The sequence below is a fragment of the Apodemus sylvaticus genome, chromosome 4 (assembly GCF_947179515.1).
Source record: "Apodemus sylvaticus chromosome 4, mApoSyl1.1, whole genome shotgun sequence".
In the NCBI taxonomy this organism is placed as follows: domain Eukaryota; kingdom Metazoa; phylum Chordata; class Mammalia; order Rodentia; family Muridae; genus Apodemus; species Apodemus sylvaticus.
The window spans coordinates 83,483,556-83,504,971 of record NC_067475.1 but is presented as its reverse complement, the minus strand read 5'-3'; the positions used below and the strand labels follow the sequence as shown (position 1 = coordinate 83,504,971).

Below are 21,416 nucleotides of genomic sequence, written 5' to 3'. Positions count from 1 at the left end.
TTTAATCCAATTCTTTCTGACTAACTTGATAGCTAATATCCTATGAAAACCTTCATTATAAAAAAGGACATTAACATTTGGGGTCAGAAGTTAGAGCCTAGTAAAGTTATTTAAATTTAATGACGGTATTTCTGACATCTGCTACTAACAAATTTAAGTTTCTTAGATCTATGGAAATTGTAGTTTTCACTGAAAAAAAGGTCATGAATAATTTATTGCATATATTGCACGGTGTAGGAGGCTGGGCAACAGCCAGAGTACAATCTGCCTCATAAAAATTTTAAAATAATTGTTTAATTTTACAGATATTTTCCTGGTCTAGCAGGAACTGCACTCCTTTCTGAGTCCAGTTACACATATGTGAAGCTAAGATGTCCTCAGCTCATGGCCATCGGTTTAATATCTAACTTTAGTTTTTGCTCTCTTCAAATACACTAATCTGATCCTTGGCAACAAGCAATCGGCTATTAATCCAATCCGGTGTAACTGTCATGTCAGAGATAGCTTGCCTGTCAGGACCATTGTAATGTCCTGCCCCACTGGTTCTGCCTCTGATCATGACTCTGTTCTGACACCTTATTTGGTTCAGTCTGCATCACACTTTCCTAGTCTGCACAACTGGAGACACTGGCCTGCATTCCAAGCAAGCATTGTTCGCTAGGTGATTTTAGATCTTTGTAAGTACTCCCGAGCTTATTTTGGGCATTTAAGCTACCTGGCAATAGCTGGCTGTTTTCAATCTTGAGTCTCATGGTGTATGAGTGATGTTTGTAAGTGATGCTGGCCAGGGTCATCTGCCCAAGGAAACACCTGCTGCAGTACCATAAGAATCACAAAGTGACAAATCCCCACTAAGGAGGGCAAACACACGTACAGCTCCTAAAGAGAGAGAGAAAGGGGACATGAAGACAAGCAGTGCTGTTCCCAGTGAAGTGGTGACAGCCACGGCACAGCAGCCAGCTGGTGCTATTCTTTAGATTTTCTGTTTTGGTTTAGTTTTTGGTTTTTTCTTTTTTTTTTTCTTCTTCTTCTTTTTTATTTTTTTCAGATTTCTCTGTGTAGCCCTGGCTATCCTGGCACTATCTCTGAAGACCAAGCTGGCCTCGAATTCAGAGATCCGTCCGCCCCTCTCTCCGGAGAGACAAAGATTTCACAGAGATGGAAGCAAACTCGTTGACACAGCTACTCTCAACAGACTCAGTGCTCGGGGAGACATGTCTGCTCAGATTCTTTATCGCCATAAAGAAAACAAAGTGCTTTGCTATACCGGGGGCTATAAAGTTAGCTATTTCAACTGAGGGTTGTGACATCAGTGAACCCAGGATGCTCACAGCAGCAGGAGACTTAGGAGCTGGCTACCAGGAAGCTGGGCCCGCTATTCTTCCACTCTCAAAAGGGAAAGGTCACCTGCTCAAGATACAGTTGTGTGGTGTGCCTGAGGTCCCGAGGCGCTTCACAGATCTTTCTTCCCCAGGCTCTGTGATCAATTCACATTCTCAAGTGTTTCCAGGAAGCAAATCTGGTCCTCAGACCCTCTACTGGTCTGCTCCTTGCTCCCTGCAGTGTCAGATGGCCCTTGCCACTGTTTCTTTAGGGCAGTGCTTGCTCACTTAGCTAGCTTGTTTCCTTTTGTTTCTGTTCTACACTTCTTGGCCATAGCCAAGGAAGAGCTTTTGTTCTGTGTCTCTACTGTATGGTCATAGATGTTTCCTAGGGCAGGTGGCCCTGACCAGGCTGTAATTCCAGCATTCTAGAGCCTGAGGCAAGGGAATTGTCAGCTTGAAGCCAGCTTGTGCTACATAGAGAGAACTTGTTCTCAAGACAGCATGCATAAACACGCACGCGCGCACACACGCACACACACACACACACACACACACACACACACACACACACACTCCAGCTAGGCCACCTTAATTATAATCCAACTTTGCTAAGGCTACTTCTAATGTACCAAGTAGTCCCAGTTTTCTCAGAGTCTCAGTCATGTACTATGTCTGAGTTTTAAAAAGATACACTTGGGGCTGAAGAGATGGCTCAGCGGTTAAGAACACTGATTGCTCTTTCGAAGGTCCTGAGTTCAAATCCCAGAAACCACTTGGTGGCTCACAACCATCCATAATGAGATCTGACATCCTCTTCTGGAGTGTCTGAAGACAGCTACAGAGTACTTACATATAATAAATAAATAAATCTAAAAAAAAAAAAAAAAAAAAAAGCCGGGCAGTGGTGGCACATGCCTTTAGGGAGTGCTGAGAGGCAGAGGCAGGCGGATTTCTGAGTTCCAGTTCAGCCTGGTCTACAAAGTGAGTTCCAGGATAGCCAGTGCTACACAGAGACACCCTGTTTCAAAACAAACAAACAAAAAAAAACAAAAAACAAACAAAAAAAGATACACTTGGTAAAGTTTGCCCTAAACAAAAGTTAGTTAAATAGAAAAATATGGGGAAAGTTATACATATTTTCCTAAACAGTTTAATGTTATATTTTTATAATTTTTTTTTACAATTCTGTGTTATAATTTTATATTCTATAAACATATAAATAATACCAAGCTTTGAGGGTTCTATTTTAAAATAGAAGAAGGGCAGGTAGGAGGGCTCAGTGGGTAAAGGTGCTTGTAGTACCAAGCTTGATGCTCGAGTCAGACTCCTGGGGTCCTGATGGGGAGAAGAGAGAACCGACTGCTCTAAGCTGTCCTCTGACCTCCACACAGTCTGGAAGAAAGTCACCGGTACGTTCAAACAGCAACCTTACAACTTGGCATGCTCTTGCATTTATCTATCCCCTTTCCTAGAGGTAACAGTAAATGTCCTCAACAGACTGGAGGTGCCGGAGAGCACCCTGCTCCTTCCCCGACCTCTCAGCTTCCTGGGTGACTTATGCCTGATTGTCCTTACCCTGCTTACCTGTATTTTCCTTACTCCTGAAATCATTTCAGTAACAAAGCTATGGCCGCCACTCAAGGCTGGACTGAGACTCTTTAGCAGAAATCATGAGTAAGGCATTGTCTTTCTGTTAGATGACTGAGCACAACCTGGAGCGGGCTTCGGAAGGAGCCCGTCTTCTCATAAACAAGAGAAGGATGGTTTCCAGGCAACTGGAGATGCAAAGTTTCCTGTTACCAAACTAAAGATGCTCAAGTTATGATGTAAACTTACGTATCTCTTCCACAACCTGGGGGTCACATTCTCTGTACTTTTCCACTTCTGCCCTAAGTTTTTCCCGTTGGTCTTGAAATGAAGACAGTTCTTTTGCAAGCATGGCCCGTTCTTCCTGGATGTAAAGGATTTCATGTACAGTTAGGCCAAACAAAATCTGATGTGTAATGAAGTAATAAATTTCAAAAATACATGTTTTTGACATGCTACATTTATATACTCAGTTCTTGGTGTCCATGGGTTCTGCATCTGAAGATCCAACTATCCACAGATCAAACTACTTAAAAAACACAACAAAACAAGGCAAAAAACCCCCACCTGTACTAAACATGTACAAAAGTTTCTCTCAATGTACTAAATATGTACAAATTTCACCCTCTGAATGATACAACATAACAAATGTTTACAGATCATTTTGCTGTAGTAGAATTATAAGTAATCTAGAGATTACTTAAAAGATATGATTATAAAAGCTATATGCAACTATTATGCCATCTCATTGACATATATTACATTTATATCTAAATATGCACTTTACATAAATAAATTACACAAAGACATATATAATTGACATTTTAATTTATGCATTATCTGTGTGGATGTCAGAGAACAACTTGCAAGAGGCAGGTCTCTCCTTCCATCCTGAAGGTCCTAGGGATTGAACTCAGGCTGTCAGGCTTGGCAGCAAGAGCCTTTACCTGGTGAGCCCTCCCTGGCCCAACTTATTTTAAATAAGGGTCTTGAACATCTAGATTTTAGTATCTTGAAGGTCTAGGAGCCAATCCCTCTGTGGAAACTGAGGTATGATTATACTCACACATATGTACAGTATAATAAGCCAAATTCTTATTCTTTGCTGAAATCTCAAGTGCTATTCATAGATACTGAATAATTAAATAAAAATAAATATGTTGAATGTAATAATTGTAAGCAAGCAAGAACAGATGGTTAACAGGGATGAACTCAAAGATGATGCATCAGGGGCAGCTTGCACTACTTTTTGGGCAGTGCCATGGCTTGTGCTTACATGTGTAAGTCATAGTTCCTGGCAGCATCAAGCATTGAGCAATTATCCTTTAAAGAGTGTTTGAAAAAAGTTCTAGAGATTTTTCCGATTTTAAATGATTAACCTTCATAAATATTTAAAAGGATCAGAAATGGCCTCCTGCCATTTTTCTTTCAAGGTGAAAAAAATAAGGCTTTGAAATAGCACGAGTCCACAGACAGGACCTTTGACATTCCAGGCAGTCTTCGCCAACTCAGAGATGCCACAGTGCTACAGCTGTGTGACTAACACTTGTGAAGTCTGAAAAATAATTCCACACAAAATCAAATGCTAGTAAAGATTCCCAGATAAACTCAAGGCAACAGAAACCAAGGAGTAAAACACCCACTCAACAAAGACAAGACCAAAGATCAGCACCTTAAATTACAATCTTCCCAATCTCAGATGACAAGATACCACATAAAAACACAAGTATTAATAGCCAGGACAACATGTCTCCACTAGAGTCCAGTAAAGAAAACCCAAACTGAGGGAAAGCTAAAAAGTAGAATAAAAAACCTCAAACAAGAAGCTCAGAGCTGGCAAGCCTCAGCAACAGAACACAGGAGATAGAAGAGAGACTCTCAGTCACTGGAGCCAGAATGGAAGGACTGAATCCCTTAGTCAAAGAAAACGGTGCATCTAAACACACCAGGCACAAAGTATCCAGAAAATCAGGGGCACTACAAAAAGCACAATTCTATGAATAATAGAATAGAGGAAAAGGAAGAAACCTAAGCCAAAGGCACAGCAAATATCTTCAACAAAATCAAAGAAAATTTCTCCAACCTAAAGAAGATAATATCTATCAAAATATAAGAAGCACACAGAACTCCAGACTCTGGACTAGAAAAGAAACTCCCCACATCACATAATAATAAAACATTAAACATATAAAACAAAGAAAGATTATTAAAAGCTGCAAGGGAATAAACAACATTTAAAGGCAGACATATTAGAGTAAGAGCTCACTTCTCAATAGAGACTCTAAACACTAGACCGGCCTGGAGAGACTCTAAGAGACTCTAATATACCATTGCAAATTACTGCATCCAGAAAAACTTTTTATCACAATAGATGGAGAAAGATATTTTATAATAAAACCAAATGTAAGCACTATCTATCTACAAATCCAGCCCCAGAGAAGGCACGAGAGCAGTGGTTCTCAACCTTCCTAACGCTTATCCTTATGCTATGGTGAATTCCCACCATAACACCATTTTCATTTCTACTTTATAACTGTAATTTTGCTATTGTTATGAATCATAATGTAAGTATATGTTTTCTGATGGTCTTAGGCAACCCCTGTGAAAGGGTCATTGACTCCCAAAGTTTGAGAACCACTGCACTAGAGGGAAATCTTCAACCTGAAAAAGCTAACAACACCCAAGACAACACAAGAAATAAATAGTATCAGATCAGCAATCAATCAAACAAGCAAACAAACAAACCCTCAGCTACAGTAAAACAACCGGAACCAGCAGATACTGTCTATCAATCACTCTCATCATCAATGGTCTCAATTTCCCAATAAAAAGGCGCAGTTTACCAGAATGGATCCATTCATAACAGGCTTCACCCTTAGCCGCATCCAAGAAACACATTAACATGAAGAATAGAATTCACCTCAGGGAAAATGATGGAAAAAGATATCCCAAGCAAATGGACCTAAGAATCGAGCCAGCAGAGCCACTTGACTATTTCATCAAAACTAGTCAGAAGAGACAGGCAAAGACACTACATACTCAAAGGAAAAACCCACAAAGCGGACACGGATACTGCAATTCTTAACATCTATGCAGCAAACATAAGGGTACCCAAGTTCATAAAAGAAACTCTATTACAGCTTAAATCACATATTGACCCTCACACATACATGGTCCTTTAGATTTTAGTTAATTCCAGATACAGTCAAGTTCACAATCCAAAACAACCACAAGTCTACTCCTTGTCAGGTTAACACACACAATCATATCTCCTTAAGTCATGCTTAACTTCTAAATGAAAACAATAACCAGGTCATAACTACATCTAACATGATAAAACTCTCTAACATACAATATATACATACAATGTAAGAATATTATATATTTAATCAGGTCATAATTATGCCTAACATTATATAACCATACCTTATACAACTGCAAGCTTATTATAAACTTAGAATAGGTGCCGATGTCCCTTAAAGGCCATTCTTTCCGTATCTCAGACTTAAACATGATAATCAATGATATTCTCTTAACTGATGTTAGATTACACAATAAAGAAATGGAGGAAAGAAAACACAAATATCAATACAAACACAGCCTTAGCAAAATATGAGGGAAATATTCATGTCAATTATAGTCCTCGCTTCTGCAACTGGTCACATGGACTTAGCTGGTATTTGTAACTGCCCATTCTGTATTTCCTCCACCCTCACCAGGCATTTCAGCAGGTCTTGGCTCTTTTCTTGGAAGAGTGACCCATACCTTTACTCATAAAGGGTATGTACCCTGCTTGGATTAGGCTGCTGTAGTTTCCTATGATTCTAATCACCAGACACAATAACTCCAAGGGTGCTGAACTAGGACCAGTGGTAACTGAGCTGAGGGCAGATTTAGAGGTGTTGAGCTAGGAGTGAAGAGACAGGCACACTAAACAAGAGAGGCTTGCAAGAGCTTGGTCACTGAGCAAAAACCATATAAAAACAAGTTAATGTGTTTCATGCTCAGAGCCGACGGAACCTGAGCAGGGCTGGTAGCATGGTCCACCTGGAGCTTAAAGCAGGGTAGCAGAATCTACATGTGTTACCTATGAATCATTATAACGTCATCAACATAGTACACCAATGTGATATTTTCTCTTTCTCTCTCTCTCTTTTTTTGTCTGGTTTTTCGAGACAGGGTTTCTCTGTATAGCCCTGGCTGTCCTGGCACTCACTCTAGACCAGGCTGGCTTTGAACTCAGAAATCTACCTGCCTTTGCTTCCCAAGTACTGGGATTGAAGGCGTGTGCCCCCCCCCCGCGCCCCCCCCCCCGCACCCCCCCCCCCCCCCCCGCTCGTGATATTTTTATCAAAGAGACAGATAATTAATATCTCTTATAAGTTATGTCACAGGACTGGAGAGTTTCTATATCATGGAAGTAAATCTGTAAATGTAGTCTACTGGCCTTGCCAACTGAAAGTAAATTGCTTCTGATAGTCCATATGAACAGGTAACAATAAAAAGGCATTTTCCAGATCAATAGATGTATATCAGGTAGAAGGTGTTCATGAGAACACCACATCTGGTACAGTAGCTATAACTCAAGGCATGACTTGCGATTCAGAGGTCAATGTCATTCTCCATGATATATCCGTTTTCTCCATTGGCCAGACAGGAGGGCTAAGAGGGAAGTGAGGGGATCATCACCCCCAAATCTTTCAAGTCCTTGCTGGTAGCACTAATTTCTGCAATTCCTCCTGAGATGCAATATTGTGTTTTGTTCACTATGTTTTGCTTTCCCTTGGCAGAGGCAACTCTAAAGGCTTCCATCTGGTCCTTTCGACCATAACAGCCTCACTCCACAGGTCAGGGGACCAATGTGGGAATTCTGCCAACTTCTAAGCCTATCTTTGCTGATTACATTCTGGGACTGGGAAAATTACCACAAGATGAGTTTGAGAACTTCTTGTGAGTTGGACTTCATTTATCATCTGACCTCCATAAACCCCCCAATCAGAAGGTCACAATGCTTGTTGGGGTTCTCCCTACCCAAGTCAGTGTCAGTTCAGAACCAGTATCCAACAGATCCCGGAAAGTGATTGTTTCCTTTCTTCAGTGTACAGTCATTCTTATAAAAGGCCATATAAAGAAAGGCTAACAGTAAAGCTCGGGTATTTAATCAAGATCTTTCTCCAGGGGAACCTGGCATCCCTTCATTTAAGGGTTCTTGGGTCCGCAAACTGGCTCAAGTCTGGAAACTGGTTCACAGGCTGAGATTTCTCTCTGCTATGATCCAATGTACACTTTCTTTCATTTGTTGTTTTTTCTGCTTATATAGTTCAAATAAAAATGCAGTATGCTTTTTATCTATTTCATGCCTGAAAACACCATGACTGATTAGTCAGTACCAAAGGTTCATTTAAGTCATACCACCATAAACATCACTTTGCCTGTGCTGCCCATTATGAGTTAGGCTATGATGGACATCTGTTTGTCTGTGCTGCACATTATAAGTTAGGTTATGATGGACATCTGTTTGTCTGTGCTGCCCATTATGAGTTAGGCTATGACGGACCTCTGTTTGTCTGTGCTGCCCATTATGAGTTAGGCTATGATGGACATCTGTTTGTCTGTGCTGCCCATTATGAGTTAGGTTTTTATGTTCCTCTCTTTGCCTGTGCTGCCTGTTATGGTAACTATGCACACCTTGTCTTGGCCAGTCAGTGCTGCTACCTTGGCCAGTGCTACTCCGGGGCCCAATGAACCCTTTGCATTTAATTCATCAAATAGAGCGAGCAGCAGTGTCTCCAGGTGTAAAGTCTGGCACAGGGAAAGGTGACAACAGAGCTCTTCAAATGTGCTGGGGCCTCTCCACCACTCTGTCTTATATGATTAGTGAAGGGCGTGTCTTCTCGGCCTGCCATAGCGAGACATAGAGAAGACACACTGTGGCTACTCTAGCATTGCAGTTTCCTTGAGCCGTAAAATCCCGTCATCAACACTAAGCCAAGGGATATTAGGCATATTCTATTCTTTCCAGTAGGCCATCTTGACATATGCTTCAGCCAGCCAGCCATTCAACAGACTTTTGATGTCACTTAAAACTGAGCAAACTTCCATATTAAACATAGAATCTCTTCTACTCAGTGGGCCTCTATCAATAAATTCAGCCTGATTCACTTTTATGTTCCTTCCATCATTAAAATCCATTCCCACATGTATTCCCCAAACTTCTGCTTGAATAAACTACCAAAATCATTAAGCTTTGTAATAGCGTGACATACATCCTGGAGGACTATAGCTGCTCAGTCTTTACAGACAAGTATTGGTGGCTCTGGGGAACATCAGTATTATCTTACTTAGCATCTCCTTAAAGGGAAAATCATTGCTGGGTTATTGGACAATGAAGGACTAATTTTTCAGTCAATACTGGAAAAGGCAGTATTTCAGGGGGTGTGAGTGGAGGTGCATCTTCTGCTGAGAGTGGAGATACTTATTTCCTCAGGGGAGATAAACCTTTGAGAATCTGAGGGTTCAAAGTTCTTAACCTCAGTAGGGTCCTCCCACACATCTTCATCCCAAGCTAGAGGATCTCATTCTTTACCAGTTAATGTCCCCACTTTAACATCCTTAAAGGCTGGGACTTGAATTTTTGTAAATTCAACCAGTCTTATAAAGATGGCTTCAGTTTGACTTTCTGAAACTTAAGCTCTGTAGCTGTTGAAAAGAAGATTCTCTTCCAGGGCACACTTAGGACCTTTAGACTGTTTATGTGCCCCTGAAGCTGGTAAATTTTATCACTGAGTGCACTACTGTCCTTCACTGTGTTCTGAGATGCTACAAGTTTCTTAGTTTTAACACAGAGCAGTTTTTTTTCCTTTGTCAAATTATCCAGAGATGCTCTGAGCAACAAACCAGCATCATAATTTTCCTTATTTTTCTATAAACTGTCAAAAATTTTATATATGGAGTCACCAAATCTGTTGCCTCTCACAGCTGGTGAATAATCAAATACATTTGTCTATAAAATAGTTCATACCATGGGGTTTCAATACTGTTTAAGTGTCTAGGAGAGGCTTCAATAACTGTAGGTGTTGGTAATTTGAAAACTTATTCTAGATGCGTTTAAATTCATTCTTATACTTTTGTTGCTCTGGAATCACTTCTGGTACCAAATATGTATTAGTCAGGATTCTCTAGAGAAACAACTGATAGGATGGATAAACATACACACATACATATTTACATATATACATCTACATATGGAAAGAGAGAATGAGGAAGGGAAGGAGGGATGGAGAAAGATACAGAGACAGAGGCAGGGGATTTATTAGAGTGGCTTACAAACTATGGTCTATCTAGTTGAACAGTGGCTTTCTATCAACAGAAAGTCCAAGAATCCAGTAGCTGTTCAGTCCACGAGGCTGGTTGTCTTGGCTGGTCTTCAGCACACTGGAATCCTGAGGAAGTTGGCTCTAATGCCAGGGAAAGAATGGACGTGCCAGTTAGAGAGAGAGCAAGCAGGCAGGGAGAACAAGCTTCCTTCTTCCATGTCCTTTATGTTGCTTTAGGTTGCTGCCAGAAGGTGTGGCTCAGATTAAAAGTGGATCTTCCTACCTCAAAAGAAGTGGATTAAAAGTAGGTCTTCCCACTTCAAATGATTTAATTAAGGAAAAAAATTCCTCACAAGTACTCCCAATCACTTGGTGTTAGTTAATTCCAGATTTAGTCACGTTGATGACCAAAAACAGCATCACAAGAATATTATGTTGATCATTTATGTGCCAAAAGATTTTACAACTCTTAAAAAATGTACATAAGTATTTAATAGGGCTTTCTATGTACCAGATGTTCCTTTAAGCTTCGCAAATATTAACTAGCTTAATCCACACAATAACCTAATGAAATGTATTTTATTATTCCCCATGTAACAACTGAGAAAATTAAGAACAGAGAATTTAGATTTTTCAACCTCAGGCAGTCTGGCTCCAGGATTTACGTTTCTATTCTGTACTAATAGACACACATGCACACGTTTATATTATTATATAACTTACAGAACACAAACGTACCGTCTATTCTATACTAATAGACACACATGCACACGTTTATATTATTATATAACTTACAGAACACAAACGTACCGTCTATTCTGTACTAATAGACACACATGCACACATTTATATTATTATATAACTTACAGAACACAAACGTACCGTCTATTCTGTACTAATAGACACACATGCACACGTTTATATTATATAACTTACAGAACATAAACATACCGTCTATTCTGTACTAATAGACATACATGCACACATTTATATTATTATATAACTTACAGAACACAAACGTACCGTCTATTCTGTACTAATAGACACACATGCACACATTTATATTATTATATAACTTACAGAACATAAGCGTACCATCTATTCTGTACTAATAGACACACATGCACACATTTATATTATTATATAACTTACAGAACACAAACATACCGTTTATTCTGTACTAATAGACACACATGCACACGTTTATATTATTATATAACTTACAGAACATAAACGTACCGTCTATTCTGTACTAATAGACACACATGCACACATTTATATTATTATATAACTTACAGAACATAAACATACCGTCTCTTGCCGGCCAACTCTAGCTTTCTCAAGGCTCCTCTGTAAGTCTGCATGCCTCTGGCTTCCCTCTGACAGCTGGAGACAGAATCAAACATGGAATGAGTGGCTGAGAAGCTGCCTACAAGATGCCTTTAGAAGACAAAATGAAACAGTGTTGGCTCAGCTCTGTGTTAGAAAAAAAATATTAAAGGCTACACTGAAAATTTTTTCTAATTTAAAAAAATTATGAATCTTTAGAGTAGAATTAAAGAAAGGTGTCCTAGTTAGGGTCACTGTTGCTATGATGAAACACCATAACCATAAACGGGAATTCGTGGCAGGAAGGTTTTATTTGGCTTACACTTCCACCTCCAAGTCCATTGCCGAAGAAGTCAGAACAAGAACTCGGAGCAGAATCCTGGGGGCAAGAACTACTGCAGAGGCCATGAAAGGGTTCCTCACAGCAAGCTCAGTCTGCTTTCTTTAAAAAAGCCCATTATCAACAGGCAAGGATGGCATCATCCACAATGGGCTGGGCCCTCCCCACCGGTTAATTAATTAGTAATTAATCCCCATCAGTTAGGAAAATGTTCTACAGCAGTGGTTCTCAACCTTCCCTTTAGTACACGTCCTCATCTTATGGTGACCCCCAACCATAAAATTATTTTCCTCGCTACTTTATAACTGTAATTTTGCTATTGTTTTGAATTTTAATATAAATATCTGTGTTTTCCAACTGTCTTAGGTGATCCCTGTGAAAGGGTCATTTGACATCCACAGGTTGAGAACTGCTGCAGAAGTGGCATTTTCTCAATTGGGGATTCCCTCCTCTCAAATGGCTAGCCTGTGTCAGGCTAACATAAAATTAGCCTACACAAAAACTAATTGTTTTCTTATATGATCCAAAAATATAATACCTTTAATTTTTTTAATTTTTGTTGTTTCTGAGACAGGGTCTCACTATGTAGCCCTCACTAGCCTGGGACTCAAAGAGAATGGCCTGTTTCTGTTTCCCCAGGTGTTGGGACTAAAGGCCACAGCACACCCAACCCTAATAGGTCTTCAACACTTTTATATAATCTTTAGTTCTTTCCCATCTCTATCACAAATAACCTCTACTTCAAATTACTTTACTTAGAAATTGGATTTGAACATTCAAAAACATCTCCTTTAAAAACCTCTATTTAAATTTCATTTCACTTTGACTAAGGACACTCAAAACCTCCACAGGCTGTTCCATGTAGACCTGTACGGTGCACTTCAGTAGGTCTGTACCTCACTCTTCCGGATAAGAGACCTAAAAGGAGCTGCACTCCACACAGTAAACTCTCACAGGACAAAGACTCTGTTACCTGATGCCAATTCTAGACAGGTTTAATTGGATATTTAACTAATGTATTCATCTTATTCAGCTTAAAAAGCAGATAAATTCCATGTGGAGGTCATCCAGACAGTGAGTATGGAAAATCTACAAGCATATCCCTGGAAAAGACTGACAAATTTCAGAGTACTCCTGACCCCTTAAAACTGAGACTCTCACCCGAGTCTGAGTAAATAAATAATCACAGCAAATTCCCAACACCCAGTGTCTACCACATCTTTTACTATAAGCTAAGAAATGTCAAACTCTGGAGAGAAGCCTTCTTAGTATCTCCCATGCCTCTGTCACTCTGGAGTCACAGACATCTGGGAAATAATTGAGGGCTGCATTCATTTAATTTATTAGCGGAAAAGAAACTGACTTCTCCCAATATAAATCTAGTTGTATAGAGGGAGATGAGTATTTAAATACCAGTCTTACTTAAAATTCAGAAACAGCATCTTTAGGAAATGGGTAGCTCTACTGTCAGGACGCCTCTACCTTTGAAAGTATGACCAGGAAGCACCCCCAAGCTCCTTGTACTGCTTCTCCAGGCTCCGGCTCTGAAAGAGCACAAGTCTACAGGCCAGATGCTGGCAGCGGAGCAGTTGTGCCTCTTCTAGAGACACTAGCTTCAGTTAGAACAAAATGCATGTAGCAGCTTTCTGAGCCAAAGCAAGCTTCAAGGCTTTAAATTTAGCAACAAAATCCAGTTCTCCAATGAAGATTCCAATTTATTTTCTTTAAACCTCCAAGTTTAAAAAGTTAATATTCTATATCCTGAAGGATCTACCTGAAATAATCTTTAATTGTATATACCACTTCAATTCAGGAACAGGGGAATTCTCCAATTAAAATAATACACGCACATATTTAAAAACATGGAAGTTTTTATAAAATAATCAGACCATTAGCCTTAAAGTTAATAATTATGTAAAATGAACATGCTAACATGCATTTTATATTTTTTTGAATGAAACACTCAGGTACATGTCTACTTATAATCATGAAGCACTACATTCATGTGTTGTTATGTAAAGCACCTTGGTAATACCAGGCACAGTCTAAATGACAGGATCCTAGATGCTTCTGCTGAAGCAGACACTGACCCCAAACCCATGGTAGACGCAGCTCTTGCAGGCTGCCTTTGCCATCTGACTTTGGGCTCTGCTGGGGTTTTAGGTTTTTGCTTGTTTTGATCTGTAAGAGGTCATGTGCTATACTTCCTAATAGTCCCTGTGGAATGAAATCAAAGCAGGGCTCTGAGGGGAAGGAACCGAGATGTTCGCCACTGACTACGGAGCCGAGAGTCAGTAGTTCTTTAGCTGCTGTTCCACTGCCTGAGCTTCCCACGAGAAGCAACGCGCTGAGCGCTAGGCAAGCACCGCCCTGAGCCACAGTCCTAACAATTTGCTCTCATACATTTCTTAGATGATGCTGATCCCGCTGATTATGGGCCCACAATTTTGAGAAATACTGATCCAAATAAAAATTTGTTTTCTCTGAGTAGCAAAACCAACTGAAATACATAAGATATTAATAATAGAAAAAATATAATCTAGCTTCTAAGAAAAAGAACATTACTGCTATACATTGTTGTTTGAACTAGAAATATCTCCATATCTCTCTGTATTTAGAAACTGAAAGTCCATACTTACAAAAAACTTAAAAAGATATTATCTTATATTATCAAAAGTATTCACTACAAGATCATTGAACTCCGGGGTACATTAGGACCCAACACTGCTGCTGTGCGCTCTGGGGGTTTTAGGACACACCCACTATTCTAGTCTCGTACAGAATAGTTCCACTGGTCAAAATTCTCTGTGCTCTATTTAGTCACCCCTTCCTCCGCTAGCCTGGCTTCTTTCACTTAGCAATACGCACTGAAGTCCTATTAAACTCCAAACTGTCCTATGGTTTATGATAACTAATTTCTTTTCATCAGTAAATAATATTCTAGTATCTGGATAACTTACAGTTTGTTCCTCCATTAAGCTACTAAACACTCTTGCTGCTACCAAGTGTGAGTAATTATAAATAAATCTTACTATAAATGTCTATACAGATTTTGTACAAATATAAGTTTTCAACTTACTCTGATAAATATTAATGAACACAACTGTTGGGTCATAGGGTAAAAGTTCATTTACTTTAATAAGAAACTGCCAAACTGCACAATTTCTGTCCCAAATGGACAGCTCCTTTGCTCTGTATCCTCCCAGCATCTAGTGGCCATGTATATGTGTGAGTGCCTGCCTGCATGTGTCTTGTGTGATGTGCCTGGTGCCCATGGAGGCTAAAAGCGGGCACTGGGTCCCTTGGAACTGGCGTTAAAGGCAGCTGTGAGCCACCAAGTGGGGGCTGGGAACCAAATCTGGGTCCCTGGCACGAGCAGCCAACGCTCTTAGCTAAGCCGTCTCTCTAACTTCTTTTAATTTTTTTTTAATTGTGGAAAAGAGACATAAAATGAATCCTTTAACATATTTTATTCAATGACATTAAATACACTCAGGCTGCTGCACCAACATCACGACTGTCTACTGAAGAACACTTTCATCATTCCACACAAACTATCCACTAGCAACGCCCTCCTGTTCTCCTGACTCTTCCAATGTTACTACCCGTCTGCTTTAGCCTAAACTCCGGACATACATGGAACCACAGAATATCTGTCTTTTTGTATCTGGCTTATTTTACTTAGCATGCTTCAAGGATCATCTATGCTGTAGCACATACCAGAATTCCATTCCTTTTTAAGGCTGAACAAAATTGTGTTCTACGTGTACATCACATTTCATATACATACTGATGGCCATTTATGGTCTCCTCCGCTGTCACGAGCGCTGTTATGGACACTGGTGTACTGTTTGAGTCCTCACTTCAAGTTCTCCACACCTTGCTAACACTTATTTTCTTTTACTGTGATAATGTCCACCTCACTGCGTGTGACATAAGTGCTGAACTTACATTTTTGGAGTTCTGACATTTACCAGCAGTGAAGAGTAGGCTAATTCCTCACAAGCTCCCCCAGAGTGGATACTGCCGTCATTTAAAAGGTGGCTGATCTTATGGATGAGAGAAGTCACACGCATTACTGTTTGCATTTTATTTCTTATGTTTTTAACATCTGTGCACATATGATGTGCATATGTGCACACCTGCTTGCCATGATGCTCCTGTGGAGTCAGAGAGCAAGCATGAAGGTTGGCCCTCACTCTCCACCTGGAGACACCTCTGTTTACTTCTGCATCTGCCGGGCAGATGGCCACGAGCCCCCAGGGACAGCATGCCTCTGCCCATCCGTGCAGTGGGATTCATAGTTACGTGCTATCTCACTCAGTTTTTCAAGTGTTCTGGAGATTTGAACTCAGGTCCTTACAAATGGATGGCAAAGTGCTCTATACTCTGAGCCACCCACCCCTTGGACTAATTTCAGTTATTGATATTTAATAAATCTTCACATTTTTATGAATCAAGTTTTTTCCCTGTAGTCCTGAGAATTGAACCTAGACCCTTAAGTATGCTAAATACGCAATCTAAAGCTAAACTATACCCTCAATCTCATACATATTTTTCATTGTTAAAAACTTATGAATTCTGTATTGTATTGCTCACGCTGTCTGAGTGGTCGTGCACATCACAGGTGTGTACAGAGGTCCACGATAGTTCTGTGGAGACAGTTTTCACATCCAACCCTCACCTGGGTTCCATTTAGGCTTCTCCACACAGCCTCACTCTCTTGCCTATTCCTAGCAACACCAATGTTGAACTACAGCAACACTGTATTTGTTCAGTTTTCTGACAGGCACAAATCTTAACAGTGATTATGTTGCAAGCGGCAGCAGGCCAGACAAAAAGTTGAGCAACTGTCTATTGCTGGTTCCTCCTCTCAACTATATTCTTGGTCCTTTATTGGTTTATTACATGAATTAAAAATAATTGATAAAAACCAAGTGGGTGTTGGTCATCACTAGCTAGACAGACACAAACTGATGTTTTTATAATGGACATCCTCACTCAAGTGTACATACTTTTCTTCATTTGTTTGTTAAGATTTAAACTTGGTTTTGGTGCTACTAAACGACAGGCAACGATACCAGTCACACTAACATTTGAAGTGAACTGAAGTGTTAAGGGGAGTCAACATGTAAATGTGTAGCCTTGAAAATATGAAAATCAACAAATTTCAAAGTTGAACTTGCTTTATATCTAGTCTAAAATTAAGTTGATTAGAAAAGAATTATAATAGAGGCAAGTCATGGTTATAAATACATATAAATACTCGGAAAGTGATAGGACTCTGTATCTGAATGTGATCCAGTACAATCGTAAGTCTGAACCATGCCCTGAGTCAAAAGCTCAGTTCAAACACAAATGCAGTAACAGGGTTAATTTTTATGAAATGTCTATAAAATACAGAGCAGCTGGAGTTGCTATTAGAATGTCAATACTAAAATCTATAAAATACTGAGGGCCTTTTGGGGACAAAATACAGTAAACAAACTGAAATGAGCGTTTAAATGGCATGCACGCTTCTGACACTCTGCCGCCACCTGGCGGCAGGGCATTACAGCCCGGCTCTTGCGGACTGGGTCTTTTCCAGACTGGTTGGTTTACAGGGGAATGTAATTTTGTAGAGTGACTCTCACAGGTTTGCATCTCCTAGGAAACACAGAACAGTGTCTGGAGCAGGGACTATAGAATCTGAGAGCTAGTACAGGGTCATCCTTTCAACCATATCATGAAGGCCCTACAGTGAAGAAGAGTAATTTCTAGGGCTGTCTGGAAGCCTGGCCTGAAGCTGCCTATCAGAGAGCAAAACACACAGTAGACATTGTTTTACAATCTCTGACAACTTACATGTCATTAGACATTTGTGCATTTCAACAGCTGTAACCACTGAATATTTTTAAACTATTTCAAACTGTTTATCAAAATACACACATATTTCCTTTTCCCATCTCCAATATACCAGTTATCCTCTCTCTGCAAACAGTATTTAACTCTTAGTTACCTGGGACAACAGGAGATAGTAATAATACTCAACTTAAAAGCATGTCTTCATTTGAGGTGGAGAACAGAGGCTCACTGTGCTGTCCAGGGCGGCCTCTGGATACCCTCCTCCCTCAGCCTTCTGAGCAGTCAGGATGCCCAGCTTACAAGGCTTCAAATACATATGGATGTTATTTGGCAGACCCTCTTAGTTGCTTCTCCAAAGCCTTTCTTTCTTAACAGAGTTCCAATTTCTATTCAGACTACAGTGGTAACGTGCTCCAAAAGAACAGGGTGCTCCCCAGAACAGCCCTTCAGTGCAAGGCTGTCAACTCAGACTCAGCCAATGAGACATAAGCCCAGCCTGCTTGGGCAAGGGGGCATGCTGACATTTTCCTCTTGTATAAAAGATGGGGGTGGGGATGAAGGAGAAAGGGAGGAAGAGAGGGAGAGACAGAGGGAGGGAGAGGGAGGGAGGGAGAGGGAGGGAGGGAGAAAGGGGGGCAGGAATGGGCAGTCTATTCTCTGGGCACTGTTGAGAGAGGACTTAGGAGTCTCAGTAAGTACTTACAACCAAACAGGGAAAGCCAGAGGTCAAAGGCAGTCTAGATAAAGTGCAGTGCAATTAGCCACCCTGAGAAGGCTACCTGCAGCTTCTTACCTCAGATAATGAATCCCTATTATGCAACCCAATTTGAATTACTTTTCTCTCATTTGTTTACACATACATAAAAATGTCAACAATAAAGCAGGAGAGGGAGACAGCTCAGACGTTAGGAGGGTGTACTGCTCTTCTACAAAACCCAAGCTGCTATAACTCCAGCTCCAGGAGACACAACCACACACATATACAAAGAAGTCAAAGTAAAAATGTTAAATGCTTTAAGAATGTTAATAGTATTTAGTTTTAAGTGAGTAATATAAAATTTATTTTAGAAAAATACCAATGTGACTATTTTTAAAATAACAGGGTAATGTGAACTTCTGTAGCTTGGAAAGTTCCTCCTTGCTAATGTCTATCAGAGACATCTGAAGGAAGCTAACTGGACAGAAAAAAAAAATGACGCATAACCCATAAAATAGACACCATAAATACACTAACCAAATTGGCTGCTCCTCTAAGAGGGCCTGGTCAGAGGGTTCTCAGGGCTAAGGGATGCCAGCTGGGCTCGCCCAGGGACTCAGGGCAGGTGTATTTAATCAGGAAGAGACACACAGAACCTGTTGACACCAGCAGAGTCTACACAAGCTGGAATTTGATCTGCAAGCTGAGATTACTTCAGGTCTCACCTGAATGTATTCAAACTCTGAGAGGGCAGCCCGTGGCAGTGCATACAGTTTTAATTTGCTGAAGTGGTGCCATAAACTTGGACAGAATTTACTAAAGTGTGTTTCATGGAACACTAATGACTCAAGAAAACAGGATAAGGAACACTTGCATATTAAAGACTCAGAGAATTCAAATTAGTTACTTTTGTGAACCCAGGGTTCCAAATTCTTTTGCTTACAGAACCTCCTTTTCAGTAACACACTGCATCTGTTACCCAGGATCCTGTCAAGTATAACTCAGGTAAAATGGTAAAACAATGAAAACAATGAAGTTAAAAATACACACTTAATCGTTCTCACATAGCGTTCACTCACCAAGCCAAGGTTTTAAAAAGTCAGGATTACACCGGGGCTCCAATCATCATGACGACTTGGTGGAAGTCATTTTTACTGCGGTATGTTATCAGGTGGAGGAAAGGACAACCTAGGGAGGGGACAAGGCTCCTAGACCAAGTGCCCAGCACTGGGGCTGAACCAGGCTCTCATGTAGCTGGAGTTAGGCAGGGCGCAGTGATTAACATGATTGTTCAGCACTTCACATCTCTATGTGTCTCAGTTTCTGCGGTGCATGTCACCAAAGGCGAGCAAGCGCTAGTCCCTTCCGACAGACGACCCGCCGGTGGGTCTAACTACACAAAGGCTTCTTCGTGCTACAGAGGAAGTGCAGAGACAGCATCTGTGACGGGCAGTGCTGTTGATGTTTCCAGATTGCACATGTTGCCATGGGAAGAACTACTGTGAATCCTTTCCTCTCAAGTTATTTATTTCCGGCATTTTGTTAGATGGAAGTAACAGCACCACTCACTCTTCATGACTGTGTGGTAACGACACCATATCACAGTGATGTGCTGCTGAGGGGCTTACTTTAATATCCTGCACATCAGTCATAATGCTTGTCACAGCAAACAGTCACTAAACATTCACCAAATGAATTAACAGAGGTAGTGCCTGTCTTTATTTTTTATTTTTTTAAATTTCTAGTTATCAACATAGTCCCAAAGTAGACCTAACCTTTGAGAACTCAATTTTAGCTGTAAAAATATCTATATACCTATTTCTAAACCCTGGAGGCGGTGGCGGTGGCCGAGGGTCCAAACTGAGACCATCTCTTACTGTCTCCAAAACTAACACAACAAAATCCAGCTACATGTTCTTTCCCTTTCAGGATGAAATGCTCACTATACACCAATTCCTGAACTAACTTCCGAACCAAATCCTGAATAAAGAACTACAAAAGTTCTGGGGGAGCGACTTCCTAATTCTCACCTGTCTAAAACCCCATTGAATACTGTGATATTGAATACTGCGATATTGAATACTGCGATATTGAATATTGCGGTATAGCTGCTGCCATGCTACAAGCCATTTGGAATTAAAACATGCTAAGAAGTCACACGTTTTAATTGCAAATTTAAAATATTGCATTGACTTTTTAAAAATGTAAAAAAAGTGCATACGGCATTTTCTATACTTAATTTGTAATTGTACAACTCAGTCCTTAGTGCATTCAGGCTGTTGTAATCAATCCCCAGAACTGTCATCTGGTCAACAAGATCTCCCTCCCCAGTCCAGACCTCAGCAACCTCAGCTCTACTTTCTGTTTTGAGTCTGGCTTCACTTCATGCCCAACACAAGGGGAATTATTGTAGCAATCTCCTGAAAGACAAATACACACTGTGCACAGAGTGGTGGAGCGAAGCCCTGCCACGCTCCTCACTTGGGCACGGAGTCTCTCAGCCTAAGTGAGGGAAGGGGACCAGGGGAACCTGCCTGAAGGTCTCGCTGCCCCAGCAGAGAGCCTCCTCCATAGACTGAAGTCAGGACGATTGCTCAAGAATTAACTTCAAGGCCATTCTTGGCTTTTAACAATTATTTTATCTTATTTTAATTATACTGGGGGAGGCTCTTTGCACTTGAGTCCAGGGGCCCTTGGAGGCCAGAGGTTGATCCCTTTGTAGCTGGAGTTACAGTGGCTGGGAGCCATGAGGTGTGGGCGCCAGCTCAGGTTTTTGTAAGAACAGAATGGATTCCGAACTGCTCAGCCATCTCTCTCCAGCCCCCTAACAATTTCTTTACATCTTTTAGGGTACAGAGAAATGTCACTTCACTTGGGAGTTTGTTCAGGCTACACACAAGAGTCATTACAACAACGACTTGTGAGAGGGGTCCAGTCAGTTTCTACTGTCACCTGAGCTAAAAAATCGCTGCTTCTGG

At 40.6% G+C, this 21,416-nt stretch overlaps 1 protein-coding gene across 1 annotated transcript in view; it reads right to left on the bottom strand.

The window, feature by feature from the left end:
- Positions 1 to 21,416, bottom strand: part of Mnd1 (meiotic nuclear divisions 1) — a 57,310-nt gene that overhangs the window by 11,759 nt on the left and 24,135 nt on the right. Inside the window, exons 5-6 of the mRNA XM_052180284.1 lie at positions 11,540 to 11,614; positions 3,162 to 3,276 (exon numbers count right to left, since the gene is read on the bottom strand). Coding sequence (XP_052036244.1) covers positions 3,162 to 3,276; positions 11,540 to 11,614 — 190 coding nt within the window. The remainder of the gene's footprint in view (positions 1 to 3,161; positions 3,277 to 11,539; positions 11,615 to 21,416) is intronic.